Here is a 22,101-nt window from a genome sequence, read left to right on the forward strand (position 1 = left end):
AGCGATTTCCCCCAGCGTTCATTTCTGCAGGTATTTTGCTCATCTCTGCAAACTCCGGCTGAGTGTGTGCCTCCACGCCTCCAACATGAGCTGTTGTTGGAAACAAAAGATCCCTTGCCAGTCGATCGTCCCTGACTGCCCGTTATTGTCCTTGAGTGCGCCATGAACAGGTGTTGATGGCCCCATTGTCTTTTGCAATGGCGTGAATCGCCGTTCAGCTTGCCATTGTCTCTGTTGAACTCCCCCTCTGGGTTCGACTACATGTTGGGGCATGCCCGATTGCCCCTGTCTGCTTGGAGAACTGTGTGCTGCTTTAACAATGTTGAATCTCTGTCCCAACCATTCCTTAACACAGTACCTCTTGTCTGTTCTGCTAGTGGCCATGCTCGCGTGGTTTAAATCCAAGTTTCTCGTCGCCATTGATAGGTCCTTACTATACAGTATAAATGCACACAAGGCCCATGCTTGAGAGGTCAGCCTGTGACCTGTCCTTTATTCCTTAGCACTCGAAGTGATGAAGGTGGGTGGAGCTTCCCCTTTTGTACCTGAAGGCCCAAATTAGGAGTGTCTCCCACATAGTGGTCATTGTTCTCACAGTGTACAACTTAGGTCAGATTATACATGGGTTACAATGCTGGTTGAATACATGACAGGACATAACTGGATTACACATTGTTTGGTACTGTCATAGCTGCATTACAATCAGCACTTTTTTTTCGCTGGCACAAGCTCGATGTGCTGTGTGATTTTATTACTTCTGTGCACATCTTCAGTGCCACAATGAGAATGTTACCAGAGCTCAAAGCTTTTGCTGTGTCCAGTGCTCTCAGCTGCTGCTTTGTCACATGCACTAAATTTGCTGGACACTGACGTCTATGATGTTAGAAACCTTCAGAGGAGGCCAAGTGGGATGACCCACTCTGCACTTTTAGCTGAAGATGCTTGGAAGCACTTCTTCCTCGTCTCTTGCACTGATGTGTGTTGGAGTCCAACAATGGAGATATGTATGGAGTCTCCATGATTTGCTTCATTGTCCACCTCCATCCTCGACTGGAGGTGGTAGGTCTACAGAGTTTTTCTCTACTCAGTTGATTGTGGAACCATTTAATGCTCTCTATTAGCTTGGTGCTATGGGTGTTTAGCACAGTGACGGAGTCCCTTATTTTGAGATCGGCCAACATGGCTTTGGAGGACCACCTCCATTTAGCTCCTAGGAACCTTAATCACCCACCTTCAGCCTGCAAGTCTGTGCAGTTCCTGGCTTGACTTTTGGACCAGGGAAGTTGGCATTCCCCAGTTGCCAACTTGGGTCACCTTTCTGTCAACTCGGGCAAATCTCGAGTTCGACCCTAGTCGACCAAATCTAGCTCCGCACTGATTCAGCATACGGGTAGCCCTATTTGTAGCTTCAATAGGTTGATATCTCATTCTAAGGTATGTCTCATGGAGCTGCTGGCATATTCCTCTATATTTCCCATGGAAGCAAGGTTGGTCTCAGAGCTTGATGGTGACCAGGGAATGATATATATGCTAGGCCACAAGGTTACAGATTGTAGTGGTATACAATTCTGCAGCTGCTGATTCCTCGGTGTACTTCATAGATGTCTAGTTTCGGGCAGCGAGATTTGTCCTTAATCTGTCGCACTCAGCATGGTACTCAAGCCATACTACTTGTCAGAACTGCTAATTGTCAAAAATAGTAAAACACAAGACCGAAAACAGACCAAAATCATTTATTTCTTGCCAAGTTGCTGTATTATGTACAGTGCTTTGACTATTGCTCATTATATTAGAGCTGCAATGGAGAAATGTGCAGTTATAAACCAAGAATGGGACTGTTCATAAACACTGATGAGACTATGGTATTTAAATTATAACATGACTACACTCGAAGTATCATACACAAGTTTATATAACTACAAAATGTTTATTAACCATTATGCATAAAGCATTTTTTCCATAAGTATAACATTACCTGTGCAAAAAATATTTTTTGTTTTCTTACTGAAAGGGATTTACCTTGTATAAAAAGGCAACCAGCAACAAAATAAAAATCTCTATTTTCACAGACTACATACTTATGTAAAATAGTCATTTCTTCCGATTAACATACTCATTATGAAATACATTCAAACTGTTACTGGCTAGGAAATTTTACATTCTTGTCCCTGATTTAATTTTTCTTCACAGGCACAGATAGTAAAACCGCTTACTATCAGTATGTTAGGACTCAGTGTATAAAACATGGCTGGTTGACTATATATCAGTCAACAAATTACAAAAAAATTATGAAAATTGAGGATAAGAACATAGTATAAATGTACAAACAGTAAAGGTCTTTAAGAGTAACCTGCCAAAACATTGTGCTGGTCTAGTTTTCAATTACTGCATAACAGTGTAAACCACTGCCTGACCCCTTCAAGGGCGACAGCATTAGCCTGGTTGATCATATGACAAAAATCATATGGTACAAGATTGATTGCTCCACTGGAGCATAGGAAGAGCCAGGTAAGAATAGTCACAGGGTTTGCTGCTGAGGCAAGAATACCTGATCACTCAAAAATCCTTCTAGTAATCTAGAAGCTTTGCATAAACATTTTAGTACAGTAAAATCCTGATGCAGATATCCTTTGGATTTTAGCTATTTTGGTACCAGGAGACTAAAAGCAGTTATGGATTAACAGAAACCTGCAAATGTAACACTATAACACTACTGCATTTTAACACCAGAAAGATAAAAATGAAAGGTATGTAACCTATATGTCCAACAGCAGAGCCAATTGTGTCAAAAGAATTACAAAAGCATGTACAGAAACACCATAAATGCATAATATTCAGCATTTCTGCACCCTTGTTGTTTAAAATACAAAAACAACAATGAAACTTACACAAACATCCTTTGACACTGATTAAAACAAGGACCCATTTCAAATAGTACATTGCAGGATGAAACTACATTTTTCTTGGTTTAAAAGTCATATTAAACAGTAACACAGCCACTCCTCTTTAAGAGAAATCTTAAAATTATTTCACATAACAAAGAGGATTTCCGTGGCTTTCAGGACCAAAATTTCCATCAGGCTGATGAAAGAGAAAATTTATCTTCTGTTAGTATTTTCCATGCTTCAATCTCTCAATGTGATAACAAAGCTTCAAAGCTGGGCCCAACTTCAGCCCCATGTATTTCATTATCATGTCACTTCGCAGTAAGAGTAATGCCTTCCCATCAATTTCCTGCAAAGTTCCATAATACACATGTTAAGCATTAAAACATATTAAGACAACACAAATTTTACCCCAGATGTAATGCTGACTTAAACATCTGTACTTCAAAAAGTATTCCAGATTGCTCTGAAATATACTTACATGTTTTCTGAAGAGATCTGCATGTGGTGCCAAAGCCTGGGGATCTGCTTCCCGAACAAACTTCATGACTTCTTCAATAGACCAAGTGGAAGGATCTTTGCTACTTGTTCTTGGGGACTCTCGTTCTGTCGAATGAAGGTCAGGTCCAGTCGTAGAACTTGCAGCTACACCAAAAAAGGTTAACATGAATACAAGTCTAACCATATAGTTTTACCATGTACAACATTCAATTCAGCTGGACTTTGGATATAAAAAAATACTCGACGGTTGATGATTTTGTGACCCTTTATATGAAGACAACTAATATGTAAAATTTAATTTCAACTTCCATAATCATTTCATTTTTGATGTGCTCAATATAACTGCAGTAATTGCCCATTTTCTACTGATTTTTGGATCACCACCTCACCTCAAAATGAAGCGTGATGACCCAAGAGTCAGTTTAGTATTCAATCACTTTAATTAAATATTTTCAGAAATATGCTGTCCTTCCAGTACTTTAACTTTGTGAAATGAAAATTTTGAATCTAATACTCTATCACTTAAAGAAATTTCCTGCAAGTCAGCACTGAACCTAGAATGGAAGTCATCATTGCTCATGTAATTTCATGGTGTTGGTAAAAAAAAAGTTGGAATCCAAAGTACATCCACTTCATAATTTTACAATATTGGAACAAGGTAATGTATGAAATCATCCCAAATATTGAATGGCTGCGAGATTAAAAATTATGAAGTTGAACTAAAATTCTGATTGTGGCTGCGCATACAATAATTTGAAAGTCTTCCTTGGAATATTAAATTAATATTTCAGGAAATAAAGTATTGAGCACCTAAAATAAAGCCCAGGAACAGTGACAAATACAAGCTATCTACATCATTTCAGTTTTCTAGGAACATGACCATAATTTTCTCCAAACACATTCTTCATGAAGCAACTCGTGGTATGCTTCTTTTTGTCTATTTGATCAGGATAATCAATCGCTATGCTACATGCATTTGTGTACCCAAATAAAAGTTCTGTACACGTACACGTCGCATAAAAAACAAAACAAGTGAATTAAAAGCACAAATTCAGCATGAATGGTATGATGCAGTAGCCATTACAGAGATGTGGCTACAAGCAGGGCATGATTGGGAGTTAAATTTTCCAGGCTATAGGATCTTTCAAAAGGACTGGGAAATTGAGAAAGGAGGGAGGGGGATAGCAATATTGATAAAAGACAACTACCGTAGTAGAAAGAAGATATTTCAGGAAGGGTGATAGGGCAGTATGGTCAGACTTAACAAACAGCAAAGGATACAAGACTCTAGTAGGATTTGTCTGCATACCTACTGATGGTAGTGATGTGATTGGGGCGGGTAGGGAATGAATAAAAATGGAGATCAGCAGAAACAAAATGGTTATAATTGGAGATTTTAATTTTCATAGGCTGGGAGAAGCAGAACAGCTCAAGTAGTAAAGGCAATGAATTTCTAGAATGTGTTCTGGGCAGTTTTCTGAAATAATATGTTTTAGAACGGAAAATGATCAGGCCATACTAGATTTAGTGATAAGTAGAACCAGAATTCAATAATAATCTGATAGTAAGGGAACATCTTGCAAACTGTGACCATCTGATTGAAGGGGAAGGGGGGGGGGGGAGGAGAACGGGGTGCTAACGGCTTACCGATGCCCACGAACTTCCATGTCAGGTTAGCACTGGCGCTAAAACTGACCGCCTCGATCTCCTGCGCCCTGGAGATCGTGACGTCATCTGGTGCGCAGCGCCCCGGATGTAAAGTTCACATCCGCCCCCTGCAGCATCGCCGGTCGTCAACAACGGCAGCTGCAGGAGGCATTGTGACTTCGGCCGGCCGCTTGGGGAGCGGTAGTTAAAGGCAAAGGTGGTCAGGTAGGACAAAATTTAATAATGTCCTCATTGTGCTGTGTTTTCATTTTTTCCCCAGGCTGCGATTGATCAGCACTGCACTCAGTGCTTGGGTCTGCTCTTCGCGTATCACGGACGCAGTCGACGACCATTCCCAGCCTTAGCCTTGAATGCCTGCAGCATTGGCCCTTCCCTTTAAGGGAGGGAAGGAGTCTGTGAAACCTGCAGCGCTGCACGGAACATTGTGCAGCGCTCTGCCACTACTGCCCCCCTCTGCTCCGTTTAGCGCTCCAAGGGAAGTGGTAGTGCTTGATATAGCACTCCACTTCCCTCTTGGAATGCTAAACCGGTGGACTAGGAGGGCTATAAAAAGCAGAAAGTATTGAGGTGCAAAAAGAAAACAAAAACTTGCAAGTGATATCAGAGCTAACTGCAAAAGTTTTAATGTATTAAGCAAGTGATTGGTTAAAAAAAGATTGAGAAAGACATGTTGGCAAAACTACAAGGTAATGGTAGACTTGTTGAGATTATTTTGTATCCATTTTCGCAAAACTATGGGAGATGGAGTTCAATGTGGGGCGGGGGGGGGGGGCGGGGAGAAGTGTGAGGTCTTCCACATGAGAAAGAGAAATCAGAATATGTTCTTAATGGTGAAAGACTTGGAGCTGTGAAGGAGCACAGGGATGTGGTTGTCCATGCACACAAATCACTAAAAGCTAATGCCCAGGTATAAAATAAATCAAAAAGCTAATGAAATGTTAGCTTTTATCTTGATAGGGTGAGAATACAAGTGTGAGGAAGATAAATTTCAGTTATACAGAGCTTGTCGTACCCAAACTGGAGTACTGCGTTCAATTTTGGGCACCGAACTGCAGGAAAGATACATTAGCCGTGGCGAGCATGCAGTGCAGATTCACTAGAACGATACTGGGGCTGCAAGGTTTAAATTATGAGGACAGATTGCATAAAATGGAGTTGTATTCCCTTGAGTTTAGAAGATTGCGGGTGATCTAACTGAGGTGTTTAAAGTGATAAAAGGATTCGATAAGGTAGATACAGAGAAACAATTTCCTCTGGTGGAGGAATTCCAGACAAGGGGGCCCAATTTTAAAATTGGAGCTGGCCATTAAGGAGTGAAATCAGGAAGCACTATCTCATGCAAAAGGTAGCAGAAAATTGGAACACACTTCTCCAAAAAGCTGTGGATATTGGGTATCAATTGAAATTTTCAAGACTGAGAATGACAGATTTTTATTAGGTAAGGATATCAAGGGATATGCATCCAATGCAGGTAAATGCAGTTGAGGTACAGACCAGCCATGATCTAATTAAATCGCTCGAGAGGCTGAATGGCCTAGTCCTGCCCATAAGTTTTTAAGGTACTCTTTTACCTTGTGCCTGAAGCCGAAGCAGAGCTGGAGCATAACCTATATAACATTGAAGTTTAAAAACATTTCTCAAATGTAATGGCTGGAATTTGCAATTGTAATGATAGCAAAACTGTTGGTGTTCGTCATCATTGCTGCGTAAAACTGACAGAAACCTCTGGCTTCCGTCATCATCATAGGCAGTCCCTCGGAATCGAGCAAGACTTGCTTCCACTCTTAAAATAGTTCTTAGGTGGCTGAACAGTCCAATACGAGAACCACAGACTCTGTCTCAGGTGGGACAGATAGTCGTTGAGGGAAGGGTTGGGTGAGACTGGTTTGCCGCATGCTCTTTCCGCTGCCTGAGCTTGTTTTGTGCATGCTCTCGGCGATGAGACTCGAGGTGCTCAGCGCCCTCCCGGATGCACTTTCTCCACTTATGGCGGTCTTTGGCCAGGGACTCCCAGGTGTCAGTGGGGATGTTGCACTTTATCAGGGAGGCTTTGAGGGTGTCCTTGTAACACTTGACCACCTTTGGCTCGGTTGCCATGAAGGAGTTCAGAGTAGAGCGCTTGCTTTGGCAGTCTTGTGTCAGGCATGCGAACAATTTGGCCTGCCCAGCGGAGCTGATCAAGTGTGGTCAGTGCTTGGCCTGGACGAGGACGCTAATGTACATGTGCAGTTAAACGCAGAAATCCAGAAGCTCCCGTCAGTGATGCCCTGCATCTCCAAAAGATGCGCTGTAGCAGTCTTTGCAGATGCAATCAACACAGAATCAGTGATTTGACATGGACTTCAACCTTTTACACAATTCTCGCTGTAAAAACCATTAAAAAAATTAAGCCTTGTTGAATGAGGTGCAACTCAGTTTTCAAAGGCATTCTAAGTCATAATTACCAAACAACTGCCCTGGCCCTGAAAAATTAATTTTTATAAGTGTAGTGCGCCGTTCCTTCCATTCCATTTTAGATTTTTAAAATAAAAATTATTTTATAAAGTTTATATTTCTGCTTCTACCGTAATCCCATATATGTCCGAATCTTTATTTTGCTCTCTGTAAATTGATAAAAAGTGAATGATAATCAATGCTTTTTGTTTCCTGTCTGAGAGATTCCTTCAATCTGATTGGTTTCTCAGCCTGCTTCATGACTTCACTTTTCTTGGACACCACGGCAAATTGAAGTTGACAATGGAAAAGGGGAACTCAATGTCACAGAGCGCGCTAAATCTCTGTGGGCAGCTTTCTTTGAGGTCAGCGGCAAGCGCTGGCCCTTCACTGCTGATTGCACAATCCGAGCCTATATTTTTGATATGTAGATTTCAAACAGCTTGGCCATCTGTTTCATTTTGGATGAACATTCCAAGGGGCCGAAACTGGTCGCCATACTGCCGTATATTGTTCGCGTACCACCGACATACCGCCCAAATTACAAAATTCATCAAAAAACACCTACATACCGCCGGCGGAAAATTCATCAGTGACATACCACCGGGCGATATGCATACCGCCCGCCCATGCAGACCACCACCATACTGCTCAAAAATACAAAATTCGTTACTTACCACTGACGCGGCAGACCGTGCTGGAAAAGGTGATTTTAAGTCAATCTTCAGTGGGCGGTATGTAGACAGAGCTGACAGGTCATCTTTAACGTTAATAAAAATGGTCTCTGCCCCCTCCCCCCGCACTGATCTCCCCCCTCCACACAGTGATCTCAGGCCGCCTCACAATGTCATAAGTAGGAGAGAAACATTGATGCACTGTACCTCTGACCTTTCAGAGGATTGTCTGATGAATGGGAGATATACAAATAATGGACACGCAATTAAAAGTACCAACTACGGACGCTACGTTATTCAGCACGGGATCAGACACCAACATGCTGTCCTCTACGCATTGAAAGTACATTCACTATTAAAATAAGTAATAATTTGGAGAACTACATGAAGAGCAATGCACTTAAGGTTAAACTCATATCTACTTATTAGGAACTCCAAACAGTCTCTGGCCTCTCGTCGGTGCCTCTCAGGGGGCGGAGCTTCACAGCAGCATGCGCACAACTCGGGAGCCAAAAATTCCCGAGTGAAAAGGCCTCTCTGCCACACACTGCCGGCTGCACGCCGCTTGGCTTACCGCCGAGAAAACTTGATAAAAATCCTGCCCTAGTGGTACCGGGTGGTAAAAAAACGATGCCCCGCACCGCGGACCGCTGAAAAACAGGCGGACCATCAGTTCGACCAATTTCGGTCCCGAGATGGTTACACCTTACACTGCAGAAGCATATCTATCTTCAAATCAACTAATCCCCAACTGGATTGGGGGATCTTTTTGCTATGGCTGCCTCTTGTATAGATGAGTAAAAAATTATGGTCAACATGTGCCAGGTGACAATGCCATCGGTCCACACTTGATTCAGTATTACTCACTATTAAATAAGCTCAATAGTTAAATGCTTTATTCTGTATGACACAAGTAGGAACGTTAAGCACAGCCTTTTAGCTTTCTCTCCAACTTACACAGGTTGTAACTTTCGCTAGCTTTTCATTCTAACTGATGAATCCAATGGAGCATGGAAGAGAGAACGTGACTAAAAAGGAAATGTTTCATATTCTTTGTAAAAGGATTTTCTACAATTATAATGACTAGTTTGTTTAAGTTTTCTCCCCAAATAGCTCATCAGTTGGATGAGTCTTTTGCTGCACTTCTGAAATGAGAGAAGGACATTGCTGGAATTAAGAGATAAGAGGGGCAAATTTGTCCCGCGCCCCGTTTGGAGCTGGTAACCTTGCGGGGCCGGGACATTTATCACCTGGCGCGGAATTACGCCCTTCAACTGAGGCAGAGCGCTATCGGAGGTGCTCCGTGTCCGTGGAGGGGCACTCACGAGAGCCCAGCACACCATCGGCAATGTCAGCGCTACGCGAATGCTCCGTGTAGCGCTGACGCGGCAGAACACCCCATCCCTTCTATTAAAGAGAAGGGCCGCGCATGCTCTGCAGTCCCTTTAGCGGCTGCCACTGGGCCACCAGGGACGCCCTCGACCAGGCCAACAGCCCAGCACCCATACGCTACAAGACGGTGGCCCGGATGAGGCGAGGGCCGTCATTGTCGGGCCGACAGAAGAGTCAGCAGACAGAAAAATATGGAGGCCCACGGCGTAAACGGCCTCAGAGTGTGATATCCACCGGCACCATCCTCGCCGCCCTTGGGACAATGTTCCCTGTAGGGTACATCGCGTGCATGCGCCAGCCCGGGGCGCAAATCGCGGTGCTAACGACAACGCCCCCCCAAACCTCCGGAGGCAATATCCTTCCCCTGGGCGATAACCTTGTTGTGCCCCATTAGCGCCTATAAAAAAGGGCAATTTTTGCCCCAATGTTTTGTATTTTTTGTTAATGAGTGCTTTGCAGGGTCTTTTCTTGCCTCTGGGCATAGTCTGAGAGTTTCCATTTATATAGCTATGAATTGGACCTTGCTTCCTGTTGTAAATGCCTGCACAGCAACAGTCGCTGTACTCCACTGTGTGAAATGCTTTGAGACAGTTTTGATGCGATAAGCAACTACAGTTACACGTACAAGAATTATTTACTATTTAGGTAATTTTTAAGGACTAACTTCTGGTTAACCATAAAAGATTAAAGTTCATTTTCTTCCTCCCTACCATTTGTAGTTATGTAATGTTCGGCAATTTACAGCTCCATCGAACAGCTGTTAAGGTTCTCAGATTAGTGCCAAGCAATACAACTGTGCTGTGGAGTGCCAATTCTTCTAAAATGCTACTGTCTTGTGTGTATTAACCTCAATTGTGTAATTTCTCAGTCTGCAGAAGAAACTAAAATATTTCACCAGGCAATTTAGGAAAACAATGACCTTACATAAATTACAACATGGAAACAGGCTGCTTGGCCCAATCATATCTTTTTATTTCCCTTTCCTTCAAGCACCTATTTAAGTCTTATCACGAAGAATGTGCTCATACAATAAACAACAAATATGCTGCTATGAAAATGCATGCTGCAGTATATAATTACCTACCTTCTATTCTCCTTTGCATACGGGTTCTGTTGACATCATAGTAACCATTATTTGCTGCCAAGTTTGAAGTTTGCCGTCGCAAAGTGGGTGCAGAGTTTGAGGTAGAGCCTGAAGGTACAACAGAACTTCTGAAAGCAAATTTATTTCCTGAGTTACGATATTCACTCGAATTTCGTTGAGGGGGGCTAGGTGGTTTAACAGAATTCAGGGCAGAATCTAAGGATTCTGAATATTTATGTTCCTTTGGTGTAATATTCTCTTCTGCAGGCAATGTTTCTGCTGAAGATATAAATGAAAAAAAAATCAATCTCTGAAAAACAACCTTCAGTTAAAATTATTTCATATGAAACTATCCTGATTTATAGATCAGCACTTGGTTCTTTTAAATCACAATTTCTCACAAGGAACACATACTGTACATGTGTGTAAGAGGCCAGGCCAGCCTGAGATCACTGTGGGTTTGGGGGGGGGGGGGGGGGGGGGAAAGAGAGGGAAAGAGAGTGAGATCACTGTGGGGCGTGGGTGGGGGAGAAAGATCGCTGTGGGGCTGGGGGGGGGGGGGGGGAGGGAGAAGAGATTGCTGTGGGGTGGGGTGGGGGAGAGATCGCTGTGGGGTGGGGGGAGAGATCACTGTGGGGTTGTGGGGGGGGGGTGAGAGGGATAGAGATAGACTGGGGGGGGGGGGGAAGGGAGATGAGAGAGACTGGGGGGGGGGAAGGGAGATGAGAGAGACTGGGGGGGAGGGAGATGAGAGAGACTGGGGGGGGAGGGAGATGAGAGAGACTGGGGGGGGAGGGGGATGAGAGAGACTGGGGGGGGAGGGGGATGAGAGAGACTGGGCAGGGGGATGAGAGAGACTGGGGGGGGGAGGGGGATGAGAGAGACTGGGGGGGGAGGGGGATGAGAGAGACTGGGGGGGGAGGGGGATGAGAGAGACTGGGGGGGGAGGGGGATGAGAGAGACTGGGGGGGGAGGGGGATGAGAGAGACTGGGGGGGGAGGGGGATGAGAGAGACTGGGGGGGGAGGGGGATGAGAGAGACTGGGGGGGGAGGGGGATGAGAGAGACTGGGGGGGGAGGGGGATGAGAGAGACTGGGGGGGGAGGGGGATGAGAGAGACTGGGGGGGGAGGGGGATGAGAGAGACTGGGGGGGGAGGGGGATGAGAGAGACTGGGGGGGGAGGGGGATGAGAGAGACTGGGGGGGGAGGGGGATGAGAGAGACTGGGGGGGGAGGGGGATGAGAGAGACTGGGGGGGGAGGGGGATGAGAGAGACTGGGGGGGGAGGGGGATGAGAGAGACTGGGCAGGGGGATGAGAGAGACTGGGCAGGGGGATGAGAGAGACTGGGCAGGGGGATGAGAGAGACTGGGCAGGGGGATGAGAGAGACTGGGCAGGGGGATGAGAGAGACTGGGCAGGGGGATGAGAGAGACTGGGCAGGGGGATGAGAGAGACTGGGCAGGGGGATGAGAGAGACTGGGCAGGGGGATGAGAGAGACTGGGCAGGGGGATGAGAGAGACTGGGCAGGGGGATGAGAGAGACTGGGCAGGGGGATGAGAGAGACTGGGCAGGGGGATGAGAGAGACTGGGCAGGGGGATGAGAGAGACTGGGCAGGGGGATGAGAGAGACTGGGCAGGGGGATGAGAGAGACTGGGCAGGGGGATGAGAGAGACTGGGGGGGGGAGGGGGATGAGAGAGACTGGGGGGGGAGGGGGATGAGAGAGACTGGGCAGGGGGATGAGAGAGACTGGGGGGGGAGGGGGATGAGAGAGACTGGGGGGGGAGGGGGATGAGAGAGACTGGGGGGGGAGGGGGATGAGAGAGACTGGGGGGGGAGGGGGATGAGAGAGACTGGGGGGGGAGGGGGATGAGAGAGACTGGGGGGGGAGGGGGATGAGAGAGACTGGGGGGGGAGGGGGATGAGAGAGACTGGGGGGGGAGGGGGATGAGAGAGACTGGGGGGGGAGGGGGATGAGAGAGACTGGGGGGGGAGGGGGATGAGAGAGACTGGGCAGGGGGATGACAGAGACTGGGCAGGGGGATGAGAGAGACTGGGCAGGGGGATGAGAGAGACTGGGCAGGGGGATGAGAGAGACTGGGCAGGGGGATGAGAGAGACTGGGTGGGCAGGGGGATGAGAGAGACTGGGCAGGGGGATGAGAGAGACTGGGCAGGGGGATGAGAGACTGGGCAGGGGGATGAGAGAGACTGGGCAGGGGGATGAGAGAGACTGGGCAGGGGGATGAGAGAGACTGGGCAGGGGGATGAGAGAGACTGGGCAGGGGGATGAGAGAGACTGGGCAGGGGGATGAGAGAGACTGGGCAGGGGGATGAGAGAGACTGGGCAGGGGGATGAGAGAGACTGGGCAGGGGGATGAGAGAGACTGGGCAGGGGGATGAGAGAGACTGGGCAGGGGGATGAGAGAGACTGGGCAGGGGGATGAGAGAGACTGGGCAGGGGGATGAGAGAGACTGGGCAGGGGGATGAGAGAGACTGGGCAGGGGGATGAGAGAGACTGGGCAGGGGGATGAGAGAGACTGGGCAGGGGGATGAGAGAGACTGGGCAGGGGGATGAGAGAGACTGGGCAGGGGGATGAGAGAGACTGGGCAGGGGGATGAGAGAGACTGGGCAGGGGGATGAGAGAGACTGGGCAGGGGGATGAGAGAGACTGGGCAGGGGGATGAGAGAGACTGGGCAGGGGGATGAGAGAGACTGGGCAGGGGGATGAGAGAGACTGGGCAGGGGGATGAGAGAGACTGGGCAGGGGGATGAGAGAGACTGGGCAGGGGGATGAGAGAGACTGGGCAGGGGGATGAGAGAGACTGGGCAGGGGGATGAGAGAGACTGGGCAGGGGGATGAGAGAGACTGGGCAGGGGGATGAGAGAGACTGGGCAGGGGGATGAGAGAGACTGGGCAGGGGGATGAGAGAGACTGGGCAGGGGGATGAGAGAGACTGGGCAGGGGGATGAGAGAGACTGGGCAGGGGGATGAGAGAGACTGGGCAGGGGGATGAGAGAGACTGGGCAGGGGATGAGAGAGACTGGGCAGGGGGATGAGAGAGACTGGGCAGGGGGATGAGAGAGACTGGGCAGGAGGATGAGAGAGACTGGGCAGGGGGATGAGAGAGACTGGGCAGGGGGATGAGAGAGACTGGGCAGGGGGATGAGAGAGACTGGGCAGGGGGATGAGAGAGACTGGGCAGAGGGATGAGAGAGACTGGGCAGGGGGATGAGAGAGACTGGGCAGGGGGATGAGAGAGACTGGGCGGGGAGGGGGATGAGAGAGACTGGGCGGGGAGGGGGATGAGAGAGACTGGGCGGGGAGGGGGATGAGAGAGACTGGGCGGGGAGGGGGATGAGAGAGACTGGGCGGGGAGGGGGATGAGAGAGACTGGGCGGGGAGGGGGATGTGAGAGACTGGGCGGGGAGGGGGATGAGAGAGACTGGGCGGGGAGGGGGATGAGAGAGACTGGGCGGGGAGGGGGATGAGAGAGACTGGGCGGGGAGGGGGATGAGAGAGACTGGGCGGGGAGGGGGATGAGAGAGACTGGGCGGGGAGGGGGATGAGAGAGACTGGGCGGGGAGGGGGATGAGAGAGACTGGGCGGGGAGGGGGATGAGAGAGACTGGGCGGGGAGGGGGATGAGAGAGACTGGGCGGGGAGGGGGATGAGAGAGACTGGGCGGGGAGGGGGATGAGAGAGACTGGGCGGGGAGGGGGATGAGAGCGACTGGGCGGGGAGGGGGATGAGAGAGACTGGGCAGGGAGGGGGATGAGAGAGACTGGGCAGGGAGGGGGATGAGAGAGACTGGGCGGGGAGGGGGATGAGAGAGACTGGGCGGGGAGGGGGATGAGAGAGACTGGGCAGGGGGATGAGAGAGACTGGGCAGGGGGATGAGAGAGACTGGGCAGGGGGATGAGAGAGACTGGGCAGGGGATGAGAGAGACTGGGCGGGGAGGGGGATGAGAGAGACTGGGCGGGGAGGGGGATGAGAGAGACTGGGCGGGGAGGGGGATGAGAGAGACTGGGCGGGGAGGGGATGAGAGAGACTGGGCGGGGAGGGGGATGAGGATGAGAGAGACTGGGGGGGGGGAGGGGGATGAGAGAGACTGGGGGGGGAGGGGGGATGAGGATGAGAGAGACTGGGGGGGGGAGGGGGATGAGAGAGACTGGGGGGGAGGGGGGAAGAGAGAGACTGGGGGGGGAGGGGGATGAGAGAGACTGGGGGAGGAGGGGATGAGAGGGACTGGGGTGGGGAGGGGGATGAGAGGGACTGGGGTGGGGAGGGGGATGAGAGGGACTGGGGGGGAGGGGGATGAGAGGGACTGGGGGGGAGGGGGATGAGAGGGACTGGGGGGGAGGGGGATGAGAGGGACTGGGGGGGAGGGGGATGAGGGGGATGAGAGAGACTGGGGGGGGGGGGATGAGAGAGACTGGGGGGGAGGGGGATGAGAGAGACTGGGGGGGGAGGGGGATGAGAGAGACTGGGGGGGGAGGGGGATGAGAGAGACTGGGGGGGGATGAGAGAGACTGGGGGGGGGATGAGAGAGACTGGGGGGGGAGGGGGATGAGAGAGACTGGGGGGGAGGGGAAGGAGAGAGACTGGGGGGGAGGGGGAAGAGAGAGACTGGGGGAGGAGGGGGATGAGAGGGACTGGGGTGGGGAGGGGGATGAGAGGGACTGGGGGGGAGGGGGATGAGAGGGACTGGGGGGGAGGGGGATGAGAGGGACTGGGGGGGAGGGGGATGAGAGGGACTGGGGGGGAGGGGGATGAGAGGGACTGGGGGGGAGGGGGATGAGAGGGACTGGGGGGGGAGGGGGATGAGGGGGATGAGAGAGACTGGGGGGGGGGGATGAGAGAGACTGGGGGGGAGGGGGATGAGAGAGACTGGGGGGGAGGGGGATGAGAGAGACTGGGGGGGGAGGGGGATGAGAGAGACTGGGGGGGAGGGGGATGAGAGAGACTGGGGGGGGAGGGGGATGAGAGAGACTGGGGGGGGGGATGAGAGAGACTGGGGGGGGGGAGGGGGATGAGAGAGACTGGGGGGGAGGGGAAGGAGAGAGACTGGGGGGGAGGGGAAGGAGAGAGACTGGGGGGGGAGGGGGATGAGAGAGACTGGGGGGAGGGGGATGAGAGAGACTAGGGGGTGAGGGGGCTGAGAGAGACTGGGGGGAGGGGGATGAGAGAGACGGGGGGGGGGGAGGGGGATGAGAGAGACTGGCGCGGGGGGGGGATGAGAGGATGAGAGAGACTGGGGGGGAGGGGGATGAGAGAGACGGGGGGGGAGGGGGATGAGAGAGACTGAGGGGGGAGGGGGATGAGAGAGACTGTGGGGGGAGGGGGATGAGAGAGACTGAGGGGGGGAGGGGGATGAGAGAGACTAGGGGGGGGGGGGGATGAGAGAGACTGGGGGGGGGAGGGGGATGAGAGAGACTGGGGGGGAGGGGGATGAGAGAGACTAGGGGGGAGGGGGATGAGAGAGACTGGGGGGGAGGGGGATGAGAGAGACTGGGGGGAGGAGGGGGATGAGAGAGACTGGGGGGGAGGGGGATGAGAGAGACTGGGGGGAGGGGGATGAGAGAGACTGGGGGGGAGGGGGATGAGAGAGACTGGGGGGGAGGGGGATGAGAGAGACTGGGGGGGAGGGGGATGAGAGAGACTGGGGGGGAGGGGGATGAGAGAGACTTGGGGTGGGGAGGGGGATGAGAGAGACTGGGGGTGGGGAGGGGGATGAGAGAGACTGGGGTGGGGAGGGGGATGAGAGAGACTGGGGGGGGGAGGGATGAGAGAGACTGGGGGGGGGAGGGATGAGAGAGACTGGGGGGGGAGGGGGATGAGAGAGACTAGGGGGGGGAGGGGGATGAGAGAGACTAGGGGGGGGAGAGGGGGATGAGAGAGACTGGGGGAGGGGGAAGGGGGATGAGAGAGACTGGGGGGGGGGGAGGGGGATGAGAGAGACTGGAGGGAGAGGCGGATGAGAGCGACTTGGGGGGGAGGGGGATGAGAGCGACTTGGTGGGGAGGGGGATGGGAGAGACTGGGGGGGGGGGAGGGGGAAAGGGGTTGAGAGACTAGTGAGTGAGAGAGACTAAAGGAGTAAATAAGGCTTTATTAGACCATTTATACTATTGCCTAGCACTAGAAAATACTACAATACATTTAAAAATACATCAAACTGTGGAGAACTATAAATATCGGTGTAATATCAAACAAACCTGTCAGATCTGTGTCCATACCACCCACTTAAGATCCAGTAAGACCTGCTTTTTCAGGATGGTATTAAGCTCCGGTGATAAACGGATCTTAATGATGAAACTTCCATTTTGGGCGGTAATATATGGGCGGACAGTATCGAATACCGCCTGGCGGTAAAGACTGTGTAATTTACCACTGGGGCGGTATCTGGGCGGCAAATGAGCGATTTGAGAGAAAACTTGTATTTCTGGACGGTAAATAGGTGATTTGAGAGGAAACTCAAGCCCTTTGTCTTTTTCTTGGTAGAGCAGTAAACCATTACCAATCTCAACATGATCAGGTCTGCTTGCTGACAAGTATTAACTAAAAAGATAAATCGCTCACCGTCAAAGTCGCAATCATCCTTTGAAAGAAGATACCAAGTAAAATAGTACAACACAAAAAAAAAGCCATCTAACCTCAGCCCCCATTTTTCCCAGACGGCTGTTAGTGACTCTGCTATTCCCATTTACACCTCTTCGTTTTGTTCCTTTATTTGTCCCATTACCATCTCCTTTTGCTTTGTACAATCATCCCTTTTGTCATTTAATCACTCCTACCTTCCACACTAGCACAGACCTTCCCTTTTCTTCTTTTCTCCACTCCCCATTTCCCTGACTCAGCGCTTGCTTAAAACTGGTTATATCTCTCTTAACTTTTTCCAGTTCTGACAAAAAGTCATCGACCTGAAATGTGAACTCTGTTTCTCTCTCCACAGATGCTGCCTGATCTGCTAAGTATTTCCAGCGTTTTGTTTTTATTTCAGATTTCCAGCATCCGCAATACTTTGCTTTTATATTAGAACTCATTTCAATCTCCTTTGCTTTATCCGATAACAGAACTCTCTTCAGATGTCACGTCCAGTTTTTTCAAAAAACAAAGTTTCTACTGAATACAAAGAGGTAATTTTGCCCTGAAACTAAAAGTCATATGCAGCTTGTGCTACATCAAGTGAGGTTTTTAAGATGAAAACCATCAAAAGGCAGAGCTAGTGTATCGCCAAAAGGAACGCAGAATAAATGCGATACTTTTGGGATGTATGCATCAACAAATATTTTATATACATACACATTATATACACACACACACACACACACACGAGAGGAAGTCATATGCAATATAAAAACACTTCAGCATTTCAGCTTCAATATTTACAGCAGTAGATGCATAGTATCTCTTGTTTGGAATGCTGATTCAAGGCTAAATTCAAGATGTGCAGAGACCACATGATTATTTGACAATTTTCTCTCAAGCCTGTAAATACTGAATTGGCCCAAGTTAAACATGAAAACAAAGGTAATTTTTAAATAGTCTCTCCTCGTTTTCTAAACCATTAGCTTTCTGGTTCATCAACCATGAACAGCTATTTCTCACTAGGCTCAGTCTAGCAATACTAAAATTAAATAGCAAGAAGCAATATGTACATTTCGCCATGTAAATTCGAGGTCTTCACTTTCCTCGCTACGGTTACAGGGTTTAATGTGAGTTCCTGCATCAATTTTGGAGAAATTTAGGTGTAGGAATGGCACATTAGTTAAATGGATTCCTTTGCAATGCATACACGATAGATCATAACAAGTAATGGGATTGGTGGAGTTGTACACCAACTTCAGCCCCCCTCCTTTCCACCGCAATCTCTGTCAAGTACAGGGTATTTATAAATCATTACATATTCAGGGAAAAACTGAAATACATCAATCGCAGTGTCACCTGTCAGATGAAATGGACACACTGCAAGGAAAGTTCCTTGACTCATGTTACTCGATTGTGTGTTTCTCTCAAAAATTTATGATGGATTCCACAAGGGGAAGTTTTGTTACTATATTTAGCAAAAACACAGTACTGAAAAAAGGGGCGAGGAATATTTTTGATTTATCTAGGGTAAACATACATTTTTTTGCACTTACGCTGACACTGGTCCTTTTAAAACTATTACAAGTCATATTCAATGCTTAAAGGATCAAATAATGGGTCACCTTTAATAATCTATACAGTACCTTCTGAAGGATGAGACTCTGTTCTCGGAAGTTTTGGAGAGAGGGGAGCAGTGTACGATGGCGATTCCTGTGCAAATCGTTTTAATCCTCTGTTTAGTGTGGCTGGATCTGACGTCTCTTCTTTGGCTGAGGGAAAGGGTTGCAGCATTTGTCATAAGTACATTGCAGCAGTCATATCATTATTTTCAACAGGAAACTAAAATCTCAGCCATTCACCTGGTTAACCAAGAATCTAGGATTAAAAAAAGACCAATTATCTAATTTTTGAATCAGAACCACACCAGACTATATCTCATTATCTACTCTGTCTGAGGAAAAAGCAGGAATTAATCCAGTTCCTTTTTGGAAGCTTTAACTAAGCCAGTATCCACTCTACTAAATAGAAATCTATTGCATACATGGACAACTAAGAGATAAATTTTCCAAGACTGGCCTTCTGACACAGCCTTCCTCGTAATAGTGTTAATTAGAAAGTCAGGTATAGAGGTTGGTGTGGCACTCTCCATTCTCCAGTTATTCAATCTCCAATGTGCGCTCCTGTCGAATTTACTCTCCAATCTGAACCTCAAAAAATGTACCCACAAGGTGAAAATATTATTCCCCTGTTGAGTAGGAAGAAAAGCATAGAGGAAGTACTCTCTTTTCAAAATGTTCTTCCACGGTTTAACTGGGAAGAATAAGTGTTATATGCCAAAAATACTATTTATGGTCCCTCTGCGGCCCCCCTTCATAACTGGCATTATTTGAGCGCAAAGCCTGTAAGTGGCATATTTTTACTGGGTAGTAAATTCTGTGTCATTTTTTGACAAGTAACAAACATATATTTTCACAATGTGTTACACTTCCATCTAGCCATTGTTTTGAAAACTTATCACGATCCACTCATTAATCGTTGTTCCAATGAGAACAGTTTTAACTTTAAGATTCCTTATAGCACAATAATCTAAAACCTAGAAAAAATGTGGTTCATTTCTCAGAATCCTTTTCAATGCACACTTCTTTCGAAGCATGATGACCACAACTTTAAAATTTTTTGTACGTTTCATCCAGCTTGTATAATAGGAAATGACTCCACTGATCAAAGTTACATCAATCCTATTACAAACAAAAATAAGTCACTCTATAACATTTACATTGCACATCATCATCATAGGCGGTCCCTCGAAACGAGGATGACTTGCTTCCAGGCCAAAAAAAGGACACGTTCACATGAAGGACCCGAACTACATCCTGAAGGGTGGAAGATGCCTGTGCGTGAATTTTTTTTAACGTGGGGTGGCCGTTGCACACCAGCCACCACACGGGCTTGACAGAGCTAGGTCTTGGTCCAGTGGCAAGGATTACCCAAGACGACTGGAGACCAGCTCTGCTGCACGGACTTAGTGCACACATGTATCGCAGTGTGGGCTGGCCCGTGCTGCCCCTGGGCCCCATTGCACATACTAGTGTGGTTTCTACTGTAGATCTCATGGCACGTTATAAGAACAGCAGGGAGGTCCCCCAATGTCCTGGCGATTCATCCCTATACCAATATCAAATAAATAGATCAAAACAACATTCACCTAACTACCTTTTTGAAGGACCTTGCTGGGTGCAAATTGGCTGCTGTCATATTTGCGTACAAAAAGCAACAGTGGCAGCATTTCAAAAAGCACTTAATTGGTTGTTTATCCTTGGTCCAGCTAAATTCTACTATGAGAATTATCACCGACACGCTTTTATCGACAACACCATGGCTGCTCGTGCTAGAAAACATTGCTTTACCTACGCCGCGAATATACAGTCTCTATAAAGAATACAACCGCTACAGCAGCAAAGACATGCCAATCCAGATCAACTTGAACAACTTACCACCAACCCGTCTCAAATCTAGAAGGCCACTATGGTCAGTCGCCGAAGCCCTTCAGCAATCTCCCCTCAACCTTGATGACAGATGATGAAATGCTGGGAAGAACTGTGACATACGGAATGGATTCCTTAAAGAGGACCCCACAGTACAACCTGTAGGATCAAATCTTCGTTGCAAACAGTGGACAACCATCAACTGCCATAGATGGAAGATTAAAGCATCCTAATCTGACCCTAGAGCACTGCCCTCAGAGGAAATTCGCAGACAGCCTACAAGATATCCACGCTGCTACACTGGAAGCTTTGGCCTCGATATCTGACTTAGATATTAACATTTGATTTGCTACTACCATATGAAAGATGATGGTTGGTTGTGAAGTGCTTTGGGACACCCTAGTGTGAAAGACCACCAAAAGGTTGCCCTCAACCCTTTTACACAGACAAAAGCAAAATACTGCAGATGCTAGAATCTGAAATAAAACACAGAAAATGTTGGAAATACTCAGGTCGGGCAGCATCGAGTTGAATTCAATCTGCCCCTATTTTTTTTTCTTTTTTTCAGTTTTTTTTCTTTTTCCCATGGCAGCTGTTGATGATTCTGCCATCTCCATTTACACCCTATTTACACTCATCTTTTGTTTCTTAACTTGTCCCACGACCATCTCCTTTTGCCTTGCAACATCATCCCTTTTGTCTCTGCCTTCCATCCTATCACAAACTTTCCCTTTTGTTCTTTCCTCCCCTCCCCCTGCCCATACACTTGCTTAAAAACCTGTTGCATCTCTTTTTCCAGTTCTGATGAAGTGTCATTGACCTGAAATATTAACTGTTTCTGTCTCCACAGATGCTGCATTTAAAGAGGGTTTCAAAAAAAGTAGGATATGTGTAGCTGTGTTCTGGTGTTTCACTGTAATTTGGTTACACAGACTGGGTCATTAAGATGGAAAGTTCTGCTTCGCTCTTTGTCTTTTGTTATCATTCATAACGTTTGCAGAGGTCCAACCATTCCAAGCAATTAAAATAGTAAGAGGAATTCTATAGGGGCTTTCCTAGGAACCAATGAGATACTTTGCTTTTAATTCTGAAGTATGAACACTTGTTCAAATTCATCATTTAGGTTGATTTAAGTTAATTATTCCATGTTCAGGTACATTTATTTTGCTGACTATGAAGGGGCTTCAAACTACTCTAAACTCAAAGAGGATGTCACATTTTGGGCCCAGCATGGTGCAATTTCATCAAAAGGGTTTTACCCTTTTCTTTTCAGTTGCTGAATTGAGCCATGCCGCACAGAAAGAGAAAGTTGTTAGGAAAGTCTTCACTGGGCAGCTATCATATGCTCCTGCACCTGATACAATAGTGTTGGTGTAGGTCTGCTAAGA

General features: G+C 48.0%; 1 protein-coding gene across 3 annotated transcripts in view; it reads right to left on the reverse strand.

Moving 5' to 3' along the window:
• Positions 1-1,728: 1,728 nt before the first annotated feature.
• The window catches only part of LOC139276248 (polycomb protein SCMH1-like), a 217,533-nt gene continuing 197,160 nt past the window's right edge, over positions 1,729-22,101 (reverse strand). For 2 of the 3 annotated variants that reach the window (XM_070893957.1, XM_070893959.1), the window contains 4 exons: positions 18,872-18,997; positions 10,638-10,916; positions 3,367-3,530; positions 1,729-3,234 (listed from right to left, as the gene is read on the reverse strand). In XM_070893957.1, coding sequence (XP_070750058.1) covers positions 3,109-3,234; positions 3,367-3,530; positions 10,638-10,916; positions 18,872-18,997 — 695 coding nt within the window. In that variant the 3' untranslated portion in view covers positions 1,729-3,108. The remainder of the gene's footprint in view (positions 3,235-3,366; positions 3,531-10,637; positions 10,917-18,871; positions 18,998-22,101) is intronic. The other variant, XM_070893958.1, reaches the window with a different exon arrangement.

This window comes from Pristiophorus japonicus, chromosome 11, assembly GCF_044704955.1.
Source record: "Pristiophorus japonicus isolate sPriJap1 chromosome 11, sPriJap1.hap1, whole genome shotgun sequence".
NCBI lineage: Eukaryota > Metazoa > Chordata > Chondrichthyes > Pristiophoridae > Pristiophorus > Pristiophorus japonicus.